This window comes from Solea solea, chromosome 2 (assembly GCF_958295425.1).
Source record: "Solea solea chromosome 2, fSolSol10.1, whole genome shotgun sequence".
NCBI lineage: Eukaryota > Metazoa > Chordata > Actinopteri > Pleuronectiformes > Soleidae > Solea > Solea solea.
Genome location: NC_081135.1, coordinates 33,764,773 through 33,782,210, shown reverse-complemented (window position 1 = coordinate 33,782,210; position 17,438 = coordinate 33,764,773). Strand labels below are relative to the sequence as shown.

General features: G+C 41.1%; 1 protein-coding gene across 19 annotated transcripts in view; it reads left to right on the top strand.

The window, feature by feature from the left end:
- Positions 1-17,438, top strand: part of tns1b (tensin 1b) — a 174,116-nt gene that overhangs the window by 121,868 nt on the left and 34,810 nt on the right. For 16 of the 19 annotated variants that reach the window (XM_058623398.1, XM_058623414.1, XM_058623407.1 and 13 more), the window contains 11 exons: positions 4,460-4,631; positions 5,055-5,105; positions 5,207-5,329; positions 7,247-7,311; positions 8,320-8,403; positions 9,498-9,610; positions 9,697-9,757; positions 12,514-12,589; positions 15,245-15,374; positions 15,494-15,561; positions 15,883-16,003. In XM_058623398.1, the coding sequence (XP_058479381.1) occupies positions 4,460-4,631; positions 5,055-5,105; positions 5,207-5,329; positions 7,247-7,311; positions 8,320-8,403; positions 9,498-9,610; positions 9,697-9,757; positions 12,514-12,589; positions 15,245-15,374; positions 15,494-15,561; positions 15,883-16,003 (1,064 nt within the window). The remainder of the gene's footprint in view (positions 1-4,459; positions 4,632-5,054; positions 5,106-5,206; positions 5,330-7,246; positions 7,312-8,319; positions 8,404-9,497; positions 9,611-9,696; positions 9,758-12,513; positions 12,590-15,244; positions 15,375-15,493; positions 15,562-15,882; positions 16,004-17,438) is intronic. The other 3 variants (XM_058623415.1, XM_058623416.1, XM_058623397.1) reach the window with 1 other exon arrangement.

Sequence of the window (17,438 nt, the reverse complement as noted above, 5' to 3'; positions counted from 1 at the left end):
TTTGATTTAATCGCGGGCATTAATAGAAATCACTTGCCCCGCTGTTGAACTGGAACTCACACGGTGTTGCTATTTGGTGTCAGTCGCTCTCACCTCAGTCCGCGGGGAGCCACAGATGTTGCCAGTGGTGCAGTTAATCAGTAAAACGTGTAAAACTCCACGACAGATCATGTCGAAGTGCTACGCTGAGCTGGAGTATCAGTTTGATTTATGTTAGGTTAGGTCAGGTGAAATTTGGATGAGACGAATCCGTTGTTGTGTTATTAAGAGCCTCTCAGGTTTCCGTATGATTTCTCTCACCGTATTAACCTCTCTGGATAGTTTTGCTTTACACTCCATGTCCAAGAGTACATACCATGTAAGAAAATACATTATATATAAATACAAAATACACATACAAAAATAGGAAGCCATCTCAAGAATTTCCTGGCGCACCCCAAAGTCCATTTTCTGAGGAGTTGTAAATGTTAAACGCTCTGTGTTTATATAGATATATACTGTATAGTTCTATTCTAGTCTTGACAACCACTCAAAGCTGTCATAACAGTGCCAAGCCGGGGATCAAACCTACAACCCTCCAGTTGAAAGCCCCACTCGACCACTAAGCCATGGCCACGCCAGTGTAATTTCATGCGGTGTTACTGCATTATATCATTTGCTTGCTTTTATTTGTTTAATCATTTATCTTAGGGCTGCAACATTTAATTGATGACTAAACTAATAGTCAACTCATTTAAATTAAATTAAATCTTTCATATTTTCAGCTTCTTAAATGTGAACATTTTCCAGTTTCTTTGCTCCATGTGACAAAGAAATCATTAAAAACCAATCATTTTCTGACAACTCGTGGACCAAGCGATTATTCGAAAAGTGTCGGCAGATTAATCGATGATGAAAACAATCATTTGCTGCAGCCCCAATTTATTTATGTTAATTCCTTTAAGTCCTAAACGCCAGTTCAGCATTTGAAGCATCATTGCTTTAAACAGATTGTACACTTGAGTTCATTGACTCAATTGGATTATGGTCAGCTGTTTTTTAAAGGCATGTCATGGATGTCACTTATGTAATACAGTGGCTGAAATGTGTTCAATCACAGCAGTAGATCCATTTAGGCTTATTAACAATTCTTTAAAGACACACAGTATACTCCTTAAATGTGCACCAAAGGCCGTGCAGCTCAGTGTTATCAGTTGCACATGCCCACATTGTGATAATGTGCAATATTGTACGCTGTGAGACGAGATCATTCCGCAGCTCACTGTCTCAGGTTTCCTGGTAGAACATTCCTGTTCTCAGTTGGTATTTGTCCAAGTGCACAAATCAGATCACCGCAGCGGTGAAATTGAGCGTGTTGAGATAATGCGGCATTCGTCAAATGCAAAATGCAGAAAAACGGGCAATCACTTCATCTCTCCAGCTGATGAGAAGCAGGTTGGAGCCCAGCCGGTCAGCAAATGCTGGTGGACCTGGAACAGGACCAAACCACAAGTCTACGCTGGCCCTGCACTCCTCCTCCTCCTCCTCCTCCCACCGGCAAAAGACATGCATATGTAGAGACTGACAGGGAAAGAAAAGAGAGAGATATTAAGACGTACAAAAATAGACGAAAAAATGTCGAGGAGACAGAGAGAAGAGAGATGTCCGGGCAAAAGAAACAGCCCAGTAAAAACATGAAGAGAGTGCGTGTCAATCCCAGAGATTAAGAAGAAGAAACATGAAAGAGAACATGTGTGGCATTTCAGTTTCTCCTGGATAATGTTCAATAAGCAGCTTTTGAGTGGCTCCAGATGTACAGTGCAGAGCAGGTTACCGTGTTTGTATGGTAAGTCTGCTGCGATCTTCTCTCCCAGACATATGAGCAATTTCCTTTAGGGTCTACTCACTGCTGACAAATGTGGGAAATATGCTGCAGTCTGCAGACAGCACCCTCTTCACCTCACCACCCTTGTTTAGTTATTTCACTCCCTCGACACTCTCGCCGTCTCGTCTTAGAAGAGACGAGAGATCCACAGATGCACTCAAAGAAATTAAAAAGCTGTCACTGTGCGTTCAAAAAAAACGGAACAAATCAAAGCCGCATGTTAGGTTTTCAGTGGGAGCGGAGAACACAGGAGCCGACACAGTTTTGAAGGAATTTTTTTGGTGTTCCAAGGAGAAAGATTGTGCAAAGGCAAACGCGTCCAAATTATATAAACACTGAGGTGCTGAGGGGCAGGATTGACAACGTGCCTATAGGTTTCCATTAAAAATGGATCACAAATACAACCAAATCTAACCTCATGTTTAAAAATTCATTGTGCCTTTATGCGCGTTTCCATTTACTGTTAGTTTAAAATAAGCAGTAGGTGGCGCACAAGGCCGCGTCACCACTGAAGTTGACGTTGATTTGGTGGCTTGTCGTTGCTGCTTCTCTGGGTTTCTCGTCTCCTGTCTCCAGGTTTCTGTTGTACACTCCGGACGCTGGGTTTCTCAGCTGAGCGGAACAACCAATACTTTTACTTCTAATACTAAAGTACAGTAAATGTCAGGTACTTTTACTCAAGTAATATTCTAAAAGGTGAATTTAACTTCTACCAAAGTCATCTTCTGGTAAGATGCTTGTACTCTTACTCAAGTATCGCTTTCAAGTACTTACAAGACTGCAAGTGGGTTTGTCCATGGTATACTGCACCTCCCCAGGCTACTTGGGTACTAAGTGGGCATGAGATTTAAGAAGGCAAATAATGCAGGCCCCATATGGTTTTAGGAACCAGATGGGAAGCCCATGTGGGCAAACAACGGGAGAGGCCACCATGGAAACCAGGGACAAACCTGTTTGGGACCCATATCATCAGCCTGGATATAACTCTTATGGGGCCCACATTAACATGCTGGCTGGGTATCTGCACACCAGTGAATCAAGTCCCCACTGGCTAACCCATAGTATAAATTCACAATGAAACATTTATTGAGATGGCGTGGACACCGTTTGAAGAAGTGTTTTCTGGAAAACCTACGAATATAAATAGTTGTGCCATTGGCTGTTTTCATCGTCTAAATAAGGTTACATGAAACGGAGTCGGCCACAAATATTTGTATTTTTATGAGAGCCCCAGTGAATGTCTGTATTTACAGTAAAGTCTGTTTACAACTAAAAACAAAGCCATTTAATGTTACGAGTCACTGTGTAAGCAGCGTGTTCTGTAGGCTTACGATTAATCACTGATTACAGGTCAGGTCGCGGGACATATGTTAACATTTTCGGGGCCAATCTGGATTTGTCTTAGGGGTAATTGTTTGTGTTCAGTATAGAGATGTGCAGGTGCAGATGGTTTTTTGCAAAAAATAAACCCACGCAGGAGTCTGGCTCAAGGCGCGCGGGCCCATATGGCATGCACAATCAGCGTTCGACCATCTTGAAGGTTTAATATAAAACTTGCAACCAGAAAAAGATGACTTAACGGAGGGAATCATTTCAGAGTCCAGAAGTCCCAACAGATGAGGATTTTCAGCCTGATGGTTCTCAGAGTCTCGGTCTTGTTAGGGGAACAAACAAATACACACACACAGAAGCAAACAATGGGATGAGTTCATTATCCTATGTTTTCTGGGAAAGAGGGAGGAATCAGCACTTTTGAATGAATACATCTTGGCCTAAAACTAAGACATTTTTTAGTGTCCATCAGACATTATGAAGCACGATTATCTGCTTAATCCTTCTCCCCTCGCTCACTTTTGCCTCTTGTCATGTGTGTTTAAAGCAGAGTGGAGAGGCAAACTCACGCCCCTCTGGGCTTAGTAATCATTGATGTTGTGTTTATGTGCCTGTGCAGCCTTTTCCTTATAAGGATAGTTTTCCTTGTCGGCTTAGAGGAAGAGCGCGGTGATTTGACTGAATATGAAATGCAATTTGCTGCATGAGTAGTTGATAGTTTGCACTAATTTACGAGCTTTTTTTTTATATATATAATAATCACTATTTTTTCTTCGGATGATAAAATCACCCCTAATCGTTCTAGAATGACTGAGTCTCTCAGAATAGAGCGACTCAAATCATCTGCTGAAAATGATGATAATATCGCAATGCCGTTGTTTTTCCAATATCATTCAGCCCTATTTTCTCAATATAAATCACTATAATGAGTCATTCAGCAGTGAATTAAACACTTTTAACTGAGTCATAGTGAATGAGCCATGTGCAGTCTAATCGGGGCTTGAAAATGTTCTTCTTGCATATGAAACAACTTCTTTATTAGATAAAAGCTGCTAAATTTAGGTACTTGGGTCCTTGGTATGCTAAAGAGTTCACACACCAGCTGGTCTGGTCAACACAGACACGTGTACATGAATCACATGTGCTGCTTCACGTCAGGTATTAAATGCCGTTGTTTTGTTTCTGCACAGCGGGCCCACTGGAGTGTTCTGAGTAACCCACAGTGAAGAACTAAAAATGCTCCTCTGTGTCCCTCTGTGACAGGAGTGCGAGTCTGCTGCAGTCCCTGGAGGAGAGCTACGAGCTGGACCTGGTCTACATCACAGAGAGGATCATCTCCGTCTCCTTCCCCAGCAGCGTGGACGAGCAGAGCTATGCCGCCAACCTGCAGGAGGTCGCCTCCATGCTGCGCTCCAAACATGGTCACAACTACCTGGTACGGAAAAATACTGTACAAAACATCTGTCAAAACTAAATGAAGCAGACAGTATAAGATCAGACAAGAACATAAATGAATTGGAGTTGCCCACATCAGATGATCCTCAGCTGCTTCTCCTCAGTTCCAACTGTATGCACATGCACGAGGCAGAGGATCTATATACCATACAGTATGAATCTGTCACAGTCTATATTCTATTTGTTATTTTCATGATCAAATAACGTCCATTAATCCACGTCTAACTTCTGGGCTGAAGTTTAGTTCAAAAAGTTTAGTTAACTTTAGAGGTAACTCGCTGTTTCCCTGGGATACAAGAACAATGCTGGTGTTCAGTTTGTTAAGCTGTGGAATATGACACTGCATCATTCATATTTCCATGTCTTTTAATTGGCATCATGTCTTTTTCTTCTTCTACTTTAGCTCTTCAACCTCAGCGAGAAGCGCTACGACATCAGCCAACTTAATCCAAAGGTAAAGCGTTGTTCTTCTCTCTCGTCTCCCTTGTGTTGTATGAGCATCAATGTGAACGCTCTCTCTCTCTCTCTGTCTCTCTGTCCCTGCTCTGTCCTCAGGTGTTGGACTTCGGCTGGCCTGACCACCACGCGCCCGCCCTGGACAAAATCTGCAGCATCTGCAAGGCTATGGACACTTGGCTGACTGCGGACAGCCACAACGTGGTGGTCATACACAACAAGGTGAAGTCTGCAGACAGTAGAGGGCGCTCTCTCTCTCATGCTCTTCACTTCTCCCCCAGGCTGCAGCTGTTTTCCTTGTTTGTGTCTGTAATGACATCCTCACTGAGCACAGCACTGACACTGAGGGTGGAGTGTGTGTGTGTGTGTGAGAGTGTGTCTCTTTGTGTGTCTGCTTGAGTCCGCTTTTGCTGGACGAGGGTTAGGAAAACACAAATTAGGGAGGTAAAACACGCCACTCATCATGGCTACTTGTGTTTATTTACCCTTCTACCTTAACACAGCCATAAAAAGTGAAGTGATCAGTATTTTCCTGTTGTTACCCAAACTTACTTGCTTCACATTATACCCTTGTGGCAAGCCACACTCATCTGGCTCGTATGTATGCTGACACAAACCATAAAAGAAAGGTATATTCAAGCACCACTACTAAGCCCGGTGTCCCAGATGTACTACCTAATCATTTTCACGTTAACCCCGCCGTGCTCCTGATTGTGCTTCGCAACGTAGGAATTAACCACGGGGTCCGGAGCCTCCGTGCCTCATTCCAAGATGTTCCCACAGGGAGGTTACAAACAAGTCGGCTGCTATAACGACTGGTGTTATTTTTCTCATAGTTGAGCAACACTGGTGATGAGAGTGAGGCTATGAAGTTGTGGTGGTCACTAAGGAAGCGGGCCGTGTTGGGTTTCCACATATCAACAAATCATTTCCACTGGGCTCCACGCTGTTCCTTAGTGGCCGCAGTATTTATAACGCGGAACGCACTCATTTGCCACAGTGGTCCTTTGCCTTATAGATGTATCAATGGGTAAAATGAATGGAATTTAAGATTAGGTTGTTGCTATAGTAACACATACTTTGATTTTTTTTTTTTTTTATGACTGGAAGTGATATTACAGTTTTGAAAGACGTCCTCCACCACTGTTGAGCACATAAAGCTCAGTCCATGTGAGGTTTTGCGCCGCAGCCCATGAAAACACTCCTCTGTGGCAAAAGTCTGAGAATACAAACCCGATGATGTCATCGGGTTATCTCAAGTTGCACTCGGAGACACTGGGATGGAGAGGGTTTAAACAGAAACATACATTTTGTGATACAAAGCACTGCAAGTGCGACAACTATATCGTTGTCTCTGCTGCAACAACATCGATTGTTCCCGTTTTTAATCCGTCCCGTGTGCGTCCAGCTTCTCCATTCACGTCACCAGACACTTGGAAATGTAACGTTGTAGTGTTTACTGTTGTATCGCAAGGTCAGATCGTTTTCTTATGACCGCAGTTTCTATTTTTGTGTTTTGGATTTTAGTGGTAAGACGACCCTTAAGTTCACAGCGCTACTGCAGTAATATCCTTAATTAAAAGCTGTTATGTATTAAATAGACATGGGGAATTAAACAGCAATGTAACATGGTTTTAGAGGTGGTTCTAAAACAGTTTACAATGGAGGACCAGGCTGGTGCCAGTGTTTCATTACAGGGACACTTTTGACCCAAGACAAACGAGACAAAGACTGTGTTAACAGCTGAATTAGACCCTTTTTTATGTAAAAGCAAATTCCACAGTGCAATGGTGATAGGAAAATGGCAGCCACCTAGTTTTTTTCAGCCTTAGTTTTACAGTGATGTTGTCCTGGCCACGGGGACGGTGTTTATGAAAGAACAAACTTAATTTGCAACACAAAGGAACTGTTTATCGAATCAATTCATAAAATCTCAAATCAAATTTTAACTGGTGTAGTGCCAAATCCCAAAATGTTATCATCTCGAGGCACTTACAATATTATAGAAAGACGAGAACCCAAACTGTTCGCAGAATGAGTAAACACTTGGCATCAGTGGAGAGACAGAAAAACTCCATAAAACAACAACACTGAGGAAAAGTTGTCTGGAAGTCTAACCCTTGAATTATGTCTTTTCAGGGCAACCGAGGCAGAACTGGAGTGGTGGTCGCAGCCTACATGCATTACAGCAACATATCAGCCAGGTATGTCTATGGTGTATAACAATCCAAACATCCACTGTAACACAGAGCGCTCACTTGTTGTACAGTTCGCAAAAGAGGAAGAAAGCCAAATTGAACGAGAGCATGAGGGACACAAAGATGACTTTGTTGTTGTTGTTTTTTGGTAACAGAAAAGCATAAAGGAGATGGGGACAGACTAGATAAGGTGATGGTGTTCATCATAAGACCAAAGCCCACATTTAAAAAAAAAAAAAAAAATGGTCAGATGCGCTGAACAGAAAAAAGAAGCGGTGGAACATGAGACTGGGTCAACAACAATTTTATTTTGGAGAAATCCAAAGTCAACGGTTTGATAACATAATTGTGAGCAGAAAGCAATGCGTTAGCACTAATGCCACTGCATCATAAGACCAAGATCATTCTGTATATTTATTATGTTAGTTGTTTTTAGACACACCAAAATAGGACATCGAAAAACCGAAGAGAAGCGCATGACTCCCTGCCTGTTTTTAGAAGAGCAATGTCTTATGGAACCCAGATTATAAATCAAGTATGATAATCACCATATAGAAATAGATTTTATGTCAAATACTGAATCATGGTTGATCATTTTCTTATTGTCTGGATGCAAGTTAGACAGAAATAGCAGCCACATATGAACTCTTTAGGCTGCATTATCTTTTCTTAACTGTTGAACACACACAGCTGACACTCCATCAATATTTTTACTAATGTTTAATGAGATTTGAAGCCCTTGTATGCACCATCTAGTGTATTTCTACTTCCTGATTTCTCCATGTGTATTGTTCCAGGTGCATGTTGTTAAATTAAGACTGACCCATTTTTTGTGTTGATACATGTGTGTAGTGTCATTTCTGCAGTGAGCAGTCTTTTCAGATGCTTAATATGGAATGACCTAGCGTACTGTGTTTGCACACATATTGGTATCTACTTTTGAAATGCTGTGTGTGCATATTATTGTATACTAGAAGTTTCTGTTCTTACGAAACCTCTGTGTTTGGAATGCAGTGCGGACCAGGCCCTGGACAGGTTCGCCATGAAGCGCTTTTATGAAGACAAAGTGCTTCCTGTGGGCCAGCCGTCACAGAAAAGGTCAGTCTTACCGCACGTCGTGTTCTATAATACGATGTGACTCCAAAGTGAACTCAAATTAACTCAAAATAAAGCTGCATGAATACCTTTTGAGCCACTGGAGGACAGCAAAACAAGCTGTAGGCTAACTATGACAAGAAGTGCAAATGTCGGCCTATTTGAACACCCAGTGCATGTCTAAATAAGCAGACGTCATTTAATTGTATTTATTTGGACTTTTGTTTGTTGCCATACAATAAAAACAGCAGGAAGCCTCCTGACTTCGATTAAAAGCCGAGAAACAACAGTACTAGATAACCAGAGGCTAGCTAGTACCAACGTAGCTACTTTAGCTAACGTAGCATCCATGTTCCTAATTAGCTCCACCTGGCTTCTCCTCGTAATATGATGAGGTATGTTATAGTGCAGCAATATGGAAACCCCCACCTGGCAAAGTCAATGGGATTGGTTTCTCAGGTATGTGAGGTATGAAACTTTGTCTTTTTACTGAACTTTTGAAGTGGAAATTGTCAGCCACGGAGTAAACTCCTCATATGTCGTGTATCATGTAAAAATGTAGAAGTTAAAAGCTTTATATTTTATTGGAAGGAGGTCTCTCATAGTTTTGGGGCCATAAAAACCGAAACAATAACTCTAAAGAGGTTTAAAGATTCCAAAGAGCCGCTTGGGAGAAGATATAGGTGATAGTTTTCTGTGTGTATCTTTAAAAGGTCCAGTATATACAGTTTAGGAGGGTGTATTTGCTGAAATTTAATATACTACTCATAAGTATGTTCATAAAAGTATATACTTTTTGAAACAGAGGCACAAACAAAGACAATTGACTTATTTCCTTGCATGGAAAGGCTTGAGTAGTTTCCTTATGTGCTTGGGTAAGGGAGGGGAGAGTGGACATACTCACTTATTGCATGTAGTTTGGTCTAAAATTCAAAATTATTGCTGCTACAAGAGGTCAAAGTCATATGTGTCTTTGTGATAATGAAGACACGATTAGACATTCACACCTTTGTGGGAAAACGTTAGACGTCCTGACACAATTTGACAGAAAAAGGACGTATGTTCATGTCTTCCGTTCACTTCTCTGCCTCATTCAGATATGTCGAGTACTTCAGCGGTTTGCTCTCCGGACACATCAAGATCAACAACAAACCCTTGTTCCTCCATCATGTCATCATGCACGGCATCCCCAACTTTGAGTCTAAAGGAGGTGAGCGTCATATATAATCATCCACACATAAACATTTCCGAGCACCTCGTTTGTTTTTTTGACCCGTTTGTGTTTCTCTTTTCCAGGTTGTCGTCCTTTTCTGAAAATCTACCAGGCCATGCAGCCCGTCTACACATCTGGGATCTAGTAAGTCTTAAAACATTCTCGCACTCAAACGCTTTTACAAGATTCCAGGGATCGCAAGCTCCTAATGGCGCAATAATAAAACCCCTGATTTTCCTTTATAGCTTTCCCCCTAACCCCCCTGCCCCCTAATATACACACACATCATCCCTCTTGCCAGTTTATACTCACATTATTTTATTAATCTAGCCTCCCCAGCTGCAGGCTCTTGTTTCCCTACTTTAGATCCCGCAATCACTCCCAGTGTTATTTGTGACCGGAGAGCCAATGAAATAGGCAGACAGGCATCTGCGTGGACGCCTGAAGGCTTTTCCTGCCAGAGGACCCTGCTGGTTCCCAGGGCCAGACAGGAAACAATGGATTCTAAGGCTTTCTGTTGTTGTTTTGGGAAGAAGGGAGGTTTAGAGGAGAGGTTAGAAGGGGAAAGCTGCAGGAATACAGGCTTCATTTAAAGAGCCTTTGAAAGTAGCACAGTGTGAATACCGCACATGCTACAGCCACACAGCTACATTCCCATTTTCAAACACATCTGTGTGGTCACGCCCGTCATATACACTAATCGAGATATTTGGAGCATCTACACATCAGTTTGTTGTGACTCCATGAACAACTGTAAATAAAAAAGACACACTGCACTTACTTTACCATTATTCTGAGGACGAGAACATCAAAAACAAGAAGAGATAAAAATAAATAAATAATTACTGCAGGTAGGAAGATTGTTTTCATTTTAAAATGTTATTATTGATGTAGCCACAGACATGGGTTTTGCACAGTATGTTGGAAGATAGTAACAAAAAAAACCAACAAGATCTAACTAGAAAAACATATAATTAATTTGTTTTAATTAAAAATATGTTTCACTACAGATAGGTCAGTTGGTAGAGTTGAGTTTGACCTACGGTTATTTGCTGCCCTATCCATTAAAGGCAAAAAAGCCTTTAATGGATGTATATATATATATATATGTATGTTATATACAGTATATATGTATATATATGTGTATGTATATATATATATATATGTATACATATATGCATACGTATATATATATATATACATATATATATATACTCTAGCTGTTATAGCTTTCTTAGAGTAGCATTACACTCTCAGATTCCTACATTATTCCTGTATGTTTTGTTTTTTTTACATAATTATCCACTGTAAATAGAACTACTACTATAAATAGTTCCGCCTGCTGCTTTAAAACTCTGTTACTATAGTGTCTATACTATAAACACTTTTACAACATACACAATAACAAAGTGTGAAACAGTCAGAGCACATACGCTTCCAGACTGTCAAGCCCCCACATCACATTCCACCCAGCTTTCTCTCTCACATGCTCCCCATTAGCACTTTACATGCTTTGATCCAACTCTTCCACTCAGACAATCGTGTAGACGCTAATACTCCGCAGTGACGCTCTGTGATGACCACTGTTGTTAGTGGATGATGTAGATCATGTGCGCAGGGTTATATCCAGACAGGTAACATCAAATTGGAAAGAGTCAGCTGAGGCAAATGTTGTCTTGCCTAATGTATTTGCTAGTGTCAAACATTATCGTTCGTACTGTCTTACCTTATGACAGCCGTCTGTTAGAGTATCAAGCAGAGTGGTCTGCCATCTAAAGAAAGGAGCTAGACACTGCAGTCCAGCAGAGAATCGTCATTTTCATCAGAAAATGCACCATTTATTTAAATTTAACATGGATTATAAAAGAGAGAAGATTCAAGGCAGTGGCTCTGTCTTTTTTTATTCTAAGAATAACGCAAGCATGCAGCAGTGTTTACACCGCAATAGCTGATTTTCAAGAAAGTAAAACAAGCCTTGTTTTGAGGAAATTGTTCTTATTTCTTTGCCTAAAAAGAAATAAAAAATAATAGATTTTTAAGACAAAATATCCAACTTTGTATGAATAGAATACTACAGCTGAAGCTAAAAGAATAGTACTGCACTGTAATGTAATTAGTACAACTTTATTTCTATATTTTGGCCAGTTTTGTCCAGATTTTGGCCTGTTTTTGCTCATTCACTCAAGGAACATTACAGTCTAGATTTACAAGCTACTTTTAAGTATTCTCGTCAAACAATATTTTCTTACCCCTTTGGCAGATTCTTCTTCTTAAAAGCAGAACAGTTTGAGGAAATTTTGGATGTTTTGGCAACATACTGAGTCACACATTCTTCTTTGTTTGAATTTATAGGCAGGCTACATTATGTTGCGATGGTATAATGTCACACTATTTAAATAACTGATGCCGCTATTAACACCCAGCCCACACACCCCAGGGTGGAAATGGAAACTGGGCTGCACACAGCTTAAATGTCTCCAACCACCATTATTATCCTGCTCCAGAGGAAAGTCCAGTATGGTCACCACTGTGTCCACTGTTAAACCACAGATGAAAATAACTGCACCTTTGCCCCCGAGCAAACCAGGCTGCCATTTGCACCGAAACAGTGTTTGTCGACATGCTCGTATCTAAATATCCAGAAGAAATGTTGTTTTTCACCTTATGCTCTGAACTCACAGACCTCAACATACTGTAATATCCGCTTTTAATACCCCGCGGTAATGCAGTTACCATGGTGCCGCCTCACGTCACAACACAGAACAACATACATTAAGAGTCACATAATCTCATGATGTGCTGAACCCATTATTCCACACAAGCTGGACTATGTCTACACAATGTTTGCTACAACTATAATAATGTTATAATAATAATGTTTTGGCTTTTCTCTTTCACAGTAACGTCCAGGGCGACAGCCAGACGAGCATCTGCATCACCATTGAACCTGGTCTTCTCCTGAAAGGAGACATCCTGGTAGGAGCAACACACGGAACACATTTTAGTTCTCATGTGTGAAGCTTGTAACGGGGGAAAGTTTATTGTCTGCCCCCCCCCCCTTTTTCTTTTTCTTTTTCTTTTTTAGCTTTTACCACTAACAAAAATTTTACCCTAACATCACTAAATAATGATTAGCCCAGAATGCCAATAAGAGTGTTTGCACAAAATAATGTGCAGAGAATGGACTATTTTTATTGTGTTTGCTTTTACTCAGGGAATCCTGTTGGTTTTTCCACTCTGACGTTGAGTGTATATACTGCATGCATGTGCCTCGGCACTTCATACTGTCCATTCATAGAAAAATAGGGCCATAAAAACGTGGGGAAAGACAGTTGGCCCGCGTCCTATACCTCAGTTTATAGACCCTCATTAGCACACAATATGTTTCCTGGAAACTATGATGTCAAATTGGCGGTGGACTTCCTTTCCAACAGCTTTTGGTGCACGGTTTTAATATGACGTGACATCAAATAAAAGCAAGTTGAATGTCAGGGTCAGATGTCTGTAGTTAGTAATAATGCTATTTGAACTCAAGCACCACCGGTTTAATGTATTTCAGGCCAAACGACTGCACAGATCTGCAAAGTTTTTACCGTCATTCAGGCTTTAATCTTCCAGTGTCTATGAGATGTCCTGTGGACGCAGCGTGGAGCCATGGATGATCTCAAAGAGAGCACTTACTGTTTGGTTTTGGCCCCACATAACTCATATCTCATCCTTTATTTAAAATGGACTAATGGATTCGGGTGAATGCATCATCCGACTGAGCTGCTCTCTGCTGCTGCTTGTTATTGTTCAGATAACACAGGAGAATGTGAACTGCAGCCTCTCGGCCGGAGCGTCCGTGCGTCAGCCTGGACTGGAGAGTCTTGCTCCAGTATTTCAAAACTGCAGTATTATTTGTTTGTGAAGGTTAATTGAGTTGTGGACTATGTGACTACCAAGAAGTTACTAATTGCTGTTTGGAAATAGATAATTTCATATTTAAATTCTCAGATTTTGGCTGTTTTCCTCTTTCACCTACCAGTTTTGTTGTTTTAGTGAAATCTGGTTTTGAGTTCAACTTTTCAAATTTGTGATAAAGTTTTAATGTAGAGTTACGTGTACATGTAGCCAGTCAATTTAAAGAGATAGTTAAGGTTTTTTGTTTTTGAAGTGTGCTTATATGAGGTATTGCCACATGTGCGGCACCTACACCTGCTTAAGTCTATGATAACTCAAGAATATGTTTATTACACAGTTGCACCTTTGCAGGGTGCAACTGCAAATGCCCCCTGCCTACAGTGATATGTGTTACATAAGTATGTTACAGTTGCTTACAGTCTAAATTCTTGAATAACTTTCTAAAGGGAAGTCAGCGAGCCAAGTTCTTTTCCTTTAACATTGTAGATAATCAACTCACAAGTAACCTTTTTTTTTTATGTGGTGCATGAAAATGAAAATGTGCTCTAAAGGCAGCGTATAAGCCTGAAATGAATGTTTTCCTTCTGGTTTTTTTTTCTTCTCTAAGTTGGCTCGCCAGCATTGTTTTCCTCATGAAACAGACCCCTCAGTGGGAGGCTAACCGTATCCCAGAATGCCGTACTGTTAAGCCGTAGGATATTTTACTTTGCACTTTTTTTCATCCTTGGTCTTATATATATATATATATATATATATGTTTTGGTCTCATTTGGCTCCACAAGGAGAAAATAGGTATGTGGAAAGCAGCCAGTCCCACTCGGTGGTTTCATTCTTACCTGCTCTAAGGAACAGATATAAATAAGTGAGGTAGTTAATTATGTCGCCCCCCAAAAAATTCTCACTGTCATGGTAACAGTTGGATATTATTCCGTTTGCCAGTTTCATTTATGCTTTACGGTCGTGGTTTGTGAGCTGCAAGTTGTTTGGGTTATGGTAGATATTCCTCCAGTACCTGTAAACGTGACGTCCTTGTAAAAGCCCAACAGGTCCAGGCTTCACACCAGGGAACAGCAGGAGGCACAGAGAGAGAGAGGGGGGGGGGGGGGGGGGGGGGGGGGGGGGGATTTTCCCATGTGTGGTTTCAGCATTGCTTTTAAATCCGATGTGCTGGGAGAAGCAGTTTGGATAATAGTGTGTGTGAAGAGGCCATACGTCGCAAGGGATATATATAAAATGCCTTTAAATGCTTTTTGTAGCTCAGAGCCAGGGTGGTGAAAGAGCGAGCAGTGAATCAAGTTGTCACATCTTTGGCTTGTGTTCCACAAAGATCATTTCACATTGTGCTTACTTGTTACAGTACTGTCAGTGTATCAGCTATGAGGTCATATTGACCTCCACTTTGGAGAGAATATGATTCTGCAGGATGTTCAGCTGAAAATGTTTCCCCCTCAGAACTGACACATCGTGTAAATAGGCTTCATCCTTATTTAACGTGAGATTCACTGTACCTGTGGAGATCAGGAGATTCAACGCTATTTTGAGCATATTTGACATTTGACAATAGTAAAAACACCCTGAATGACATTCTTTCAGCTAAAGTGAGTCTAGTAACGTGATGTAGGACATAATATTTTGACAGTAGATGGCATTTCTCTTAAAAACACTATCAACGAGGTATAGGATAAGAGTCTTTTTTGAATTTCCTCTGTCGACTTTCTACCCCTCCAGCTCAAATGCTACCACAAGCGATTCCACAGCCCGTGCCGAGATGTGATATTCCGAGTGCAGTTCCACACATGTGCCATCCATGACCTGGGCATCGTCTTTGGGAAAGATGAGCTTGATGAGACGTTCAAAGGTAATAAGATAAAAGTGTGCAAACAGGAAAAGCTGAACCTCTGCTAACTGTAATACTGTGTTCAAGAGATATATTGCCTAAAAACCTGGCTGCTCTTTTTTATTTTGTGTTTCCTTCAGATGACAGGTTTCCAGAATACGGAAAAGTGGAGTTTATTTTCTCCTTCGGGCCAGAGAAAATACATGGTAAGAATCAATGTGTCTGATTGAAAGCATTATATTTCCCCTCTCAAATTTATTTCAGGGCTCTGTTGTCTTTAATTAACAGTGTGCAGTAGAGAGACAGAAAATAAATGTCAAGTTTAAAGTGAGGGCTGTGCAAAATGGTTCTGCATCTCAGCCAGTAAGTTGACCTGTTGCGATACATTCTGTGGAAAAAATACCTTTCAGCAAATTTTGCTCACGAAGAGACTATTATTAATAGATTTTTCCATGCTAAATAGGATTTTTTTTCTTTTGTGATTGAAAGATATTCACATTTTCTGCTCTGCCCTTTTCATTCTACTGGTCAAGGTATGGATCTCCTGGAAAACGGGCCGAGCGTCTCGGTTGACTACAACACACAGGATCCTCTCATCCGCTGGGACTCGTACGAAAACTTCAGTCACAGCTGCGAGGACGCCACAGACGGTGAGCACGAGGACACGGAGACACAAACAAAACAAAATGAAGAGAAATATACATACAGTAACTTCACAAGCACACGCTGAGAAAAACCCACAGCCCTCCTTCCTGTGTGTTGTTAAGTTAACAAGCTGTTAATTACAGTACTATGGCTCTTTACACTCACAGCCCTTATAGCCACACACCCTTATAGTGTTTGCAATCATCTGTACATCTAATTAGTTTTAAGGAAGTTCTCCAGATTTATGTAAAAACTTCTACACGCCGCACCAATGAGTGGACGTACCCCTCTCATGATCTACCTAGTGAAAGACCGCTTACATGGACGACGTGCATGTGATTGTGGAAATGCATTTTAATGTGGTTGAGAGGAAGCTGGGATGCTATTCTGGTGCTACACACAAACGTCAGAAACTGACCCCTTTGACAAGGCGGTGTTTGTGCCTCTGCGTGTCACATAGAACAGATTCAGCCTCTGTCTTAATCTGAAACTCCCAAACATCAGGATCAAACTGAGGTCACATTTAAGTTCAAACCAGTGTCGAGACAGCATGCAATTTTGCAACTGTAAATACTGAAATTCCTGAGTTGACAGCATATAAGATAACATATAACAAAACCAGCCCCCAAGTCTGTATTTAAAGATCTGGTGCTTTTCTAGATGTAAATGGCAAATTGTATTTTGAAAGGGAGGAGAGACATTGGCAATGCTGACTTCATTTGTGGTGGAACTGTGACCGCGGAGAAGCCAAAGGCCCCGCGAGACCTGACTCTATTGCTTTCCAGAGCACAGTGTGAGACATTCCTGGGTTTCACCACAGGCATGGATATAACCTTACTTTTGAGGGAGCGGTGGTCACTCTGTGGTCAAAGTGCTACTTTCTCTGCCACCCAAAAAAAGTGAAGAATTCCTACGCCCTTAGCGATAGCTGTTGTTCTGGTTTCGGAAGTGCTGGCATTTGTCGCGACGATCTGTGTGTGGAGAGACTTTGGTACTCTTCGTGGCATAAAAAAAATAATAATAAATGACATGTATCGGAAATGCTTTTTTTAAAGCGCAATTTATTACATATTTTTTCTCTATTACAAAACCGGTGAAAGGAAATACACTATGTCTTCATCCAACACTGACTGTGTCAGGGTTTAAGATCCAGCAGCTGCAGTTAAGCTTCTACTTATTGCGTCAAGCTCAGCTGTCGGAGTCTACAGGACAGTGACATAGGAAGTGTTCAGATGCCAGATAATTGATTTGTGAACTGCTTTTTTGAGGCCTTGAAGTCTCGTATTTTGGCCAACATCGTATTGTTATTATTGAAACCAGAAGTAACCATATTTGGAAGAGGTTAGAGCTTCACCTGCAACCCTGCACCTATTGGACGGTTTATTGGTGTCCACACACTGATACATGTCATGATTTATTGTCTGTTGATGGTCAAAATGT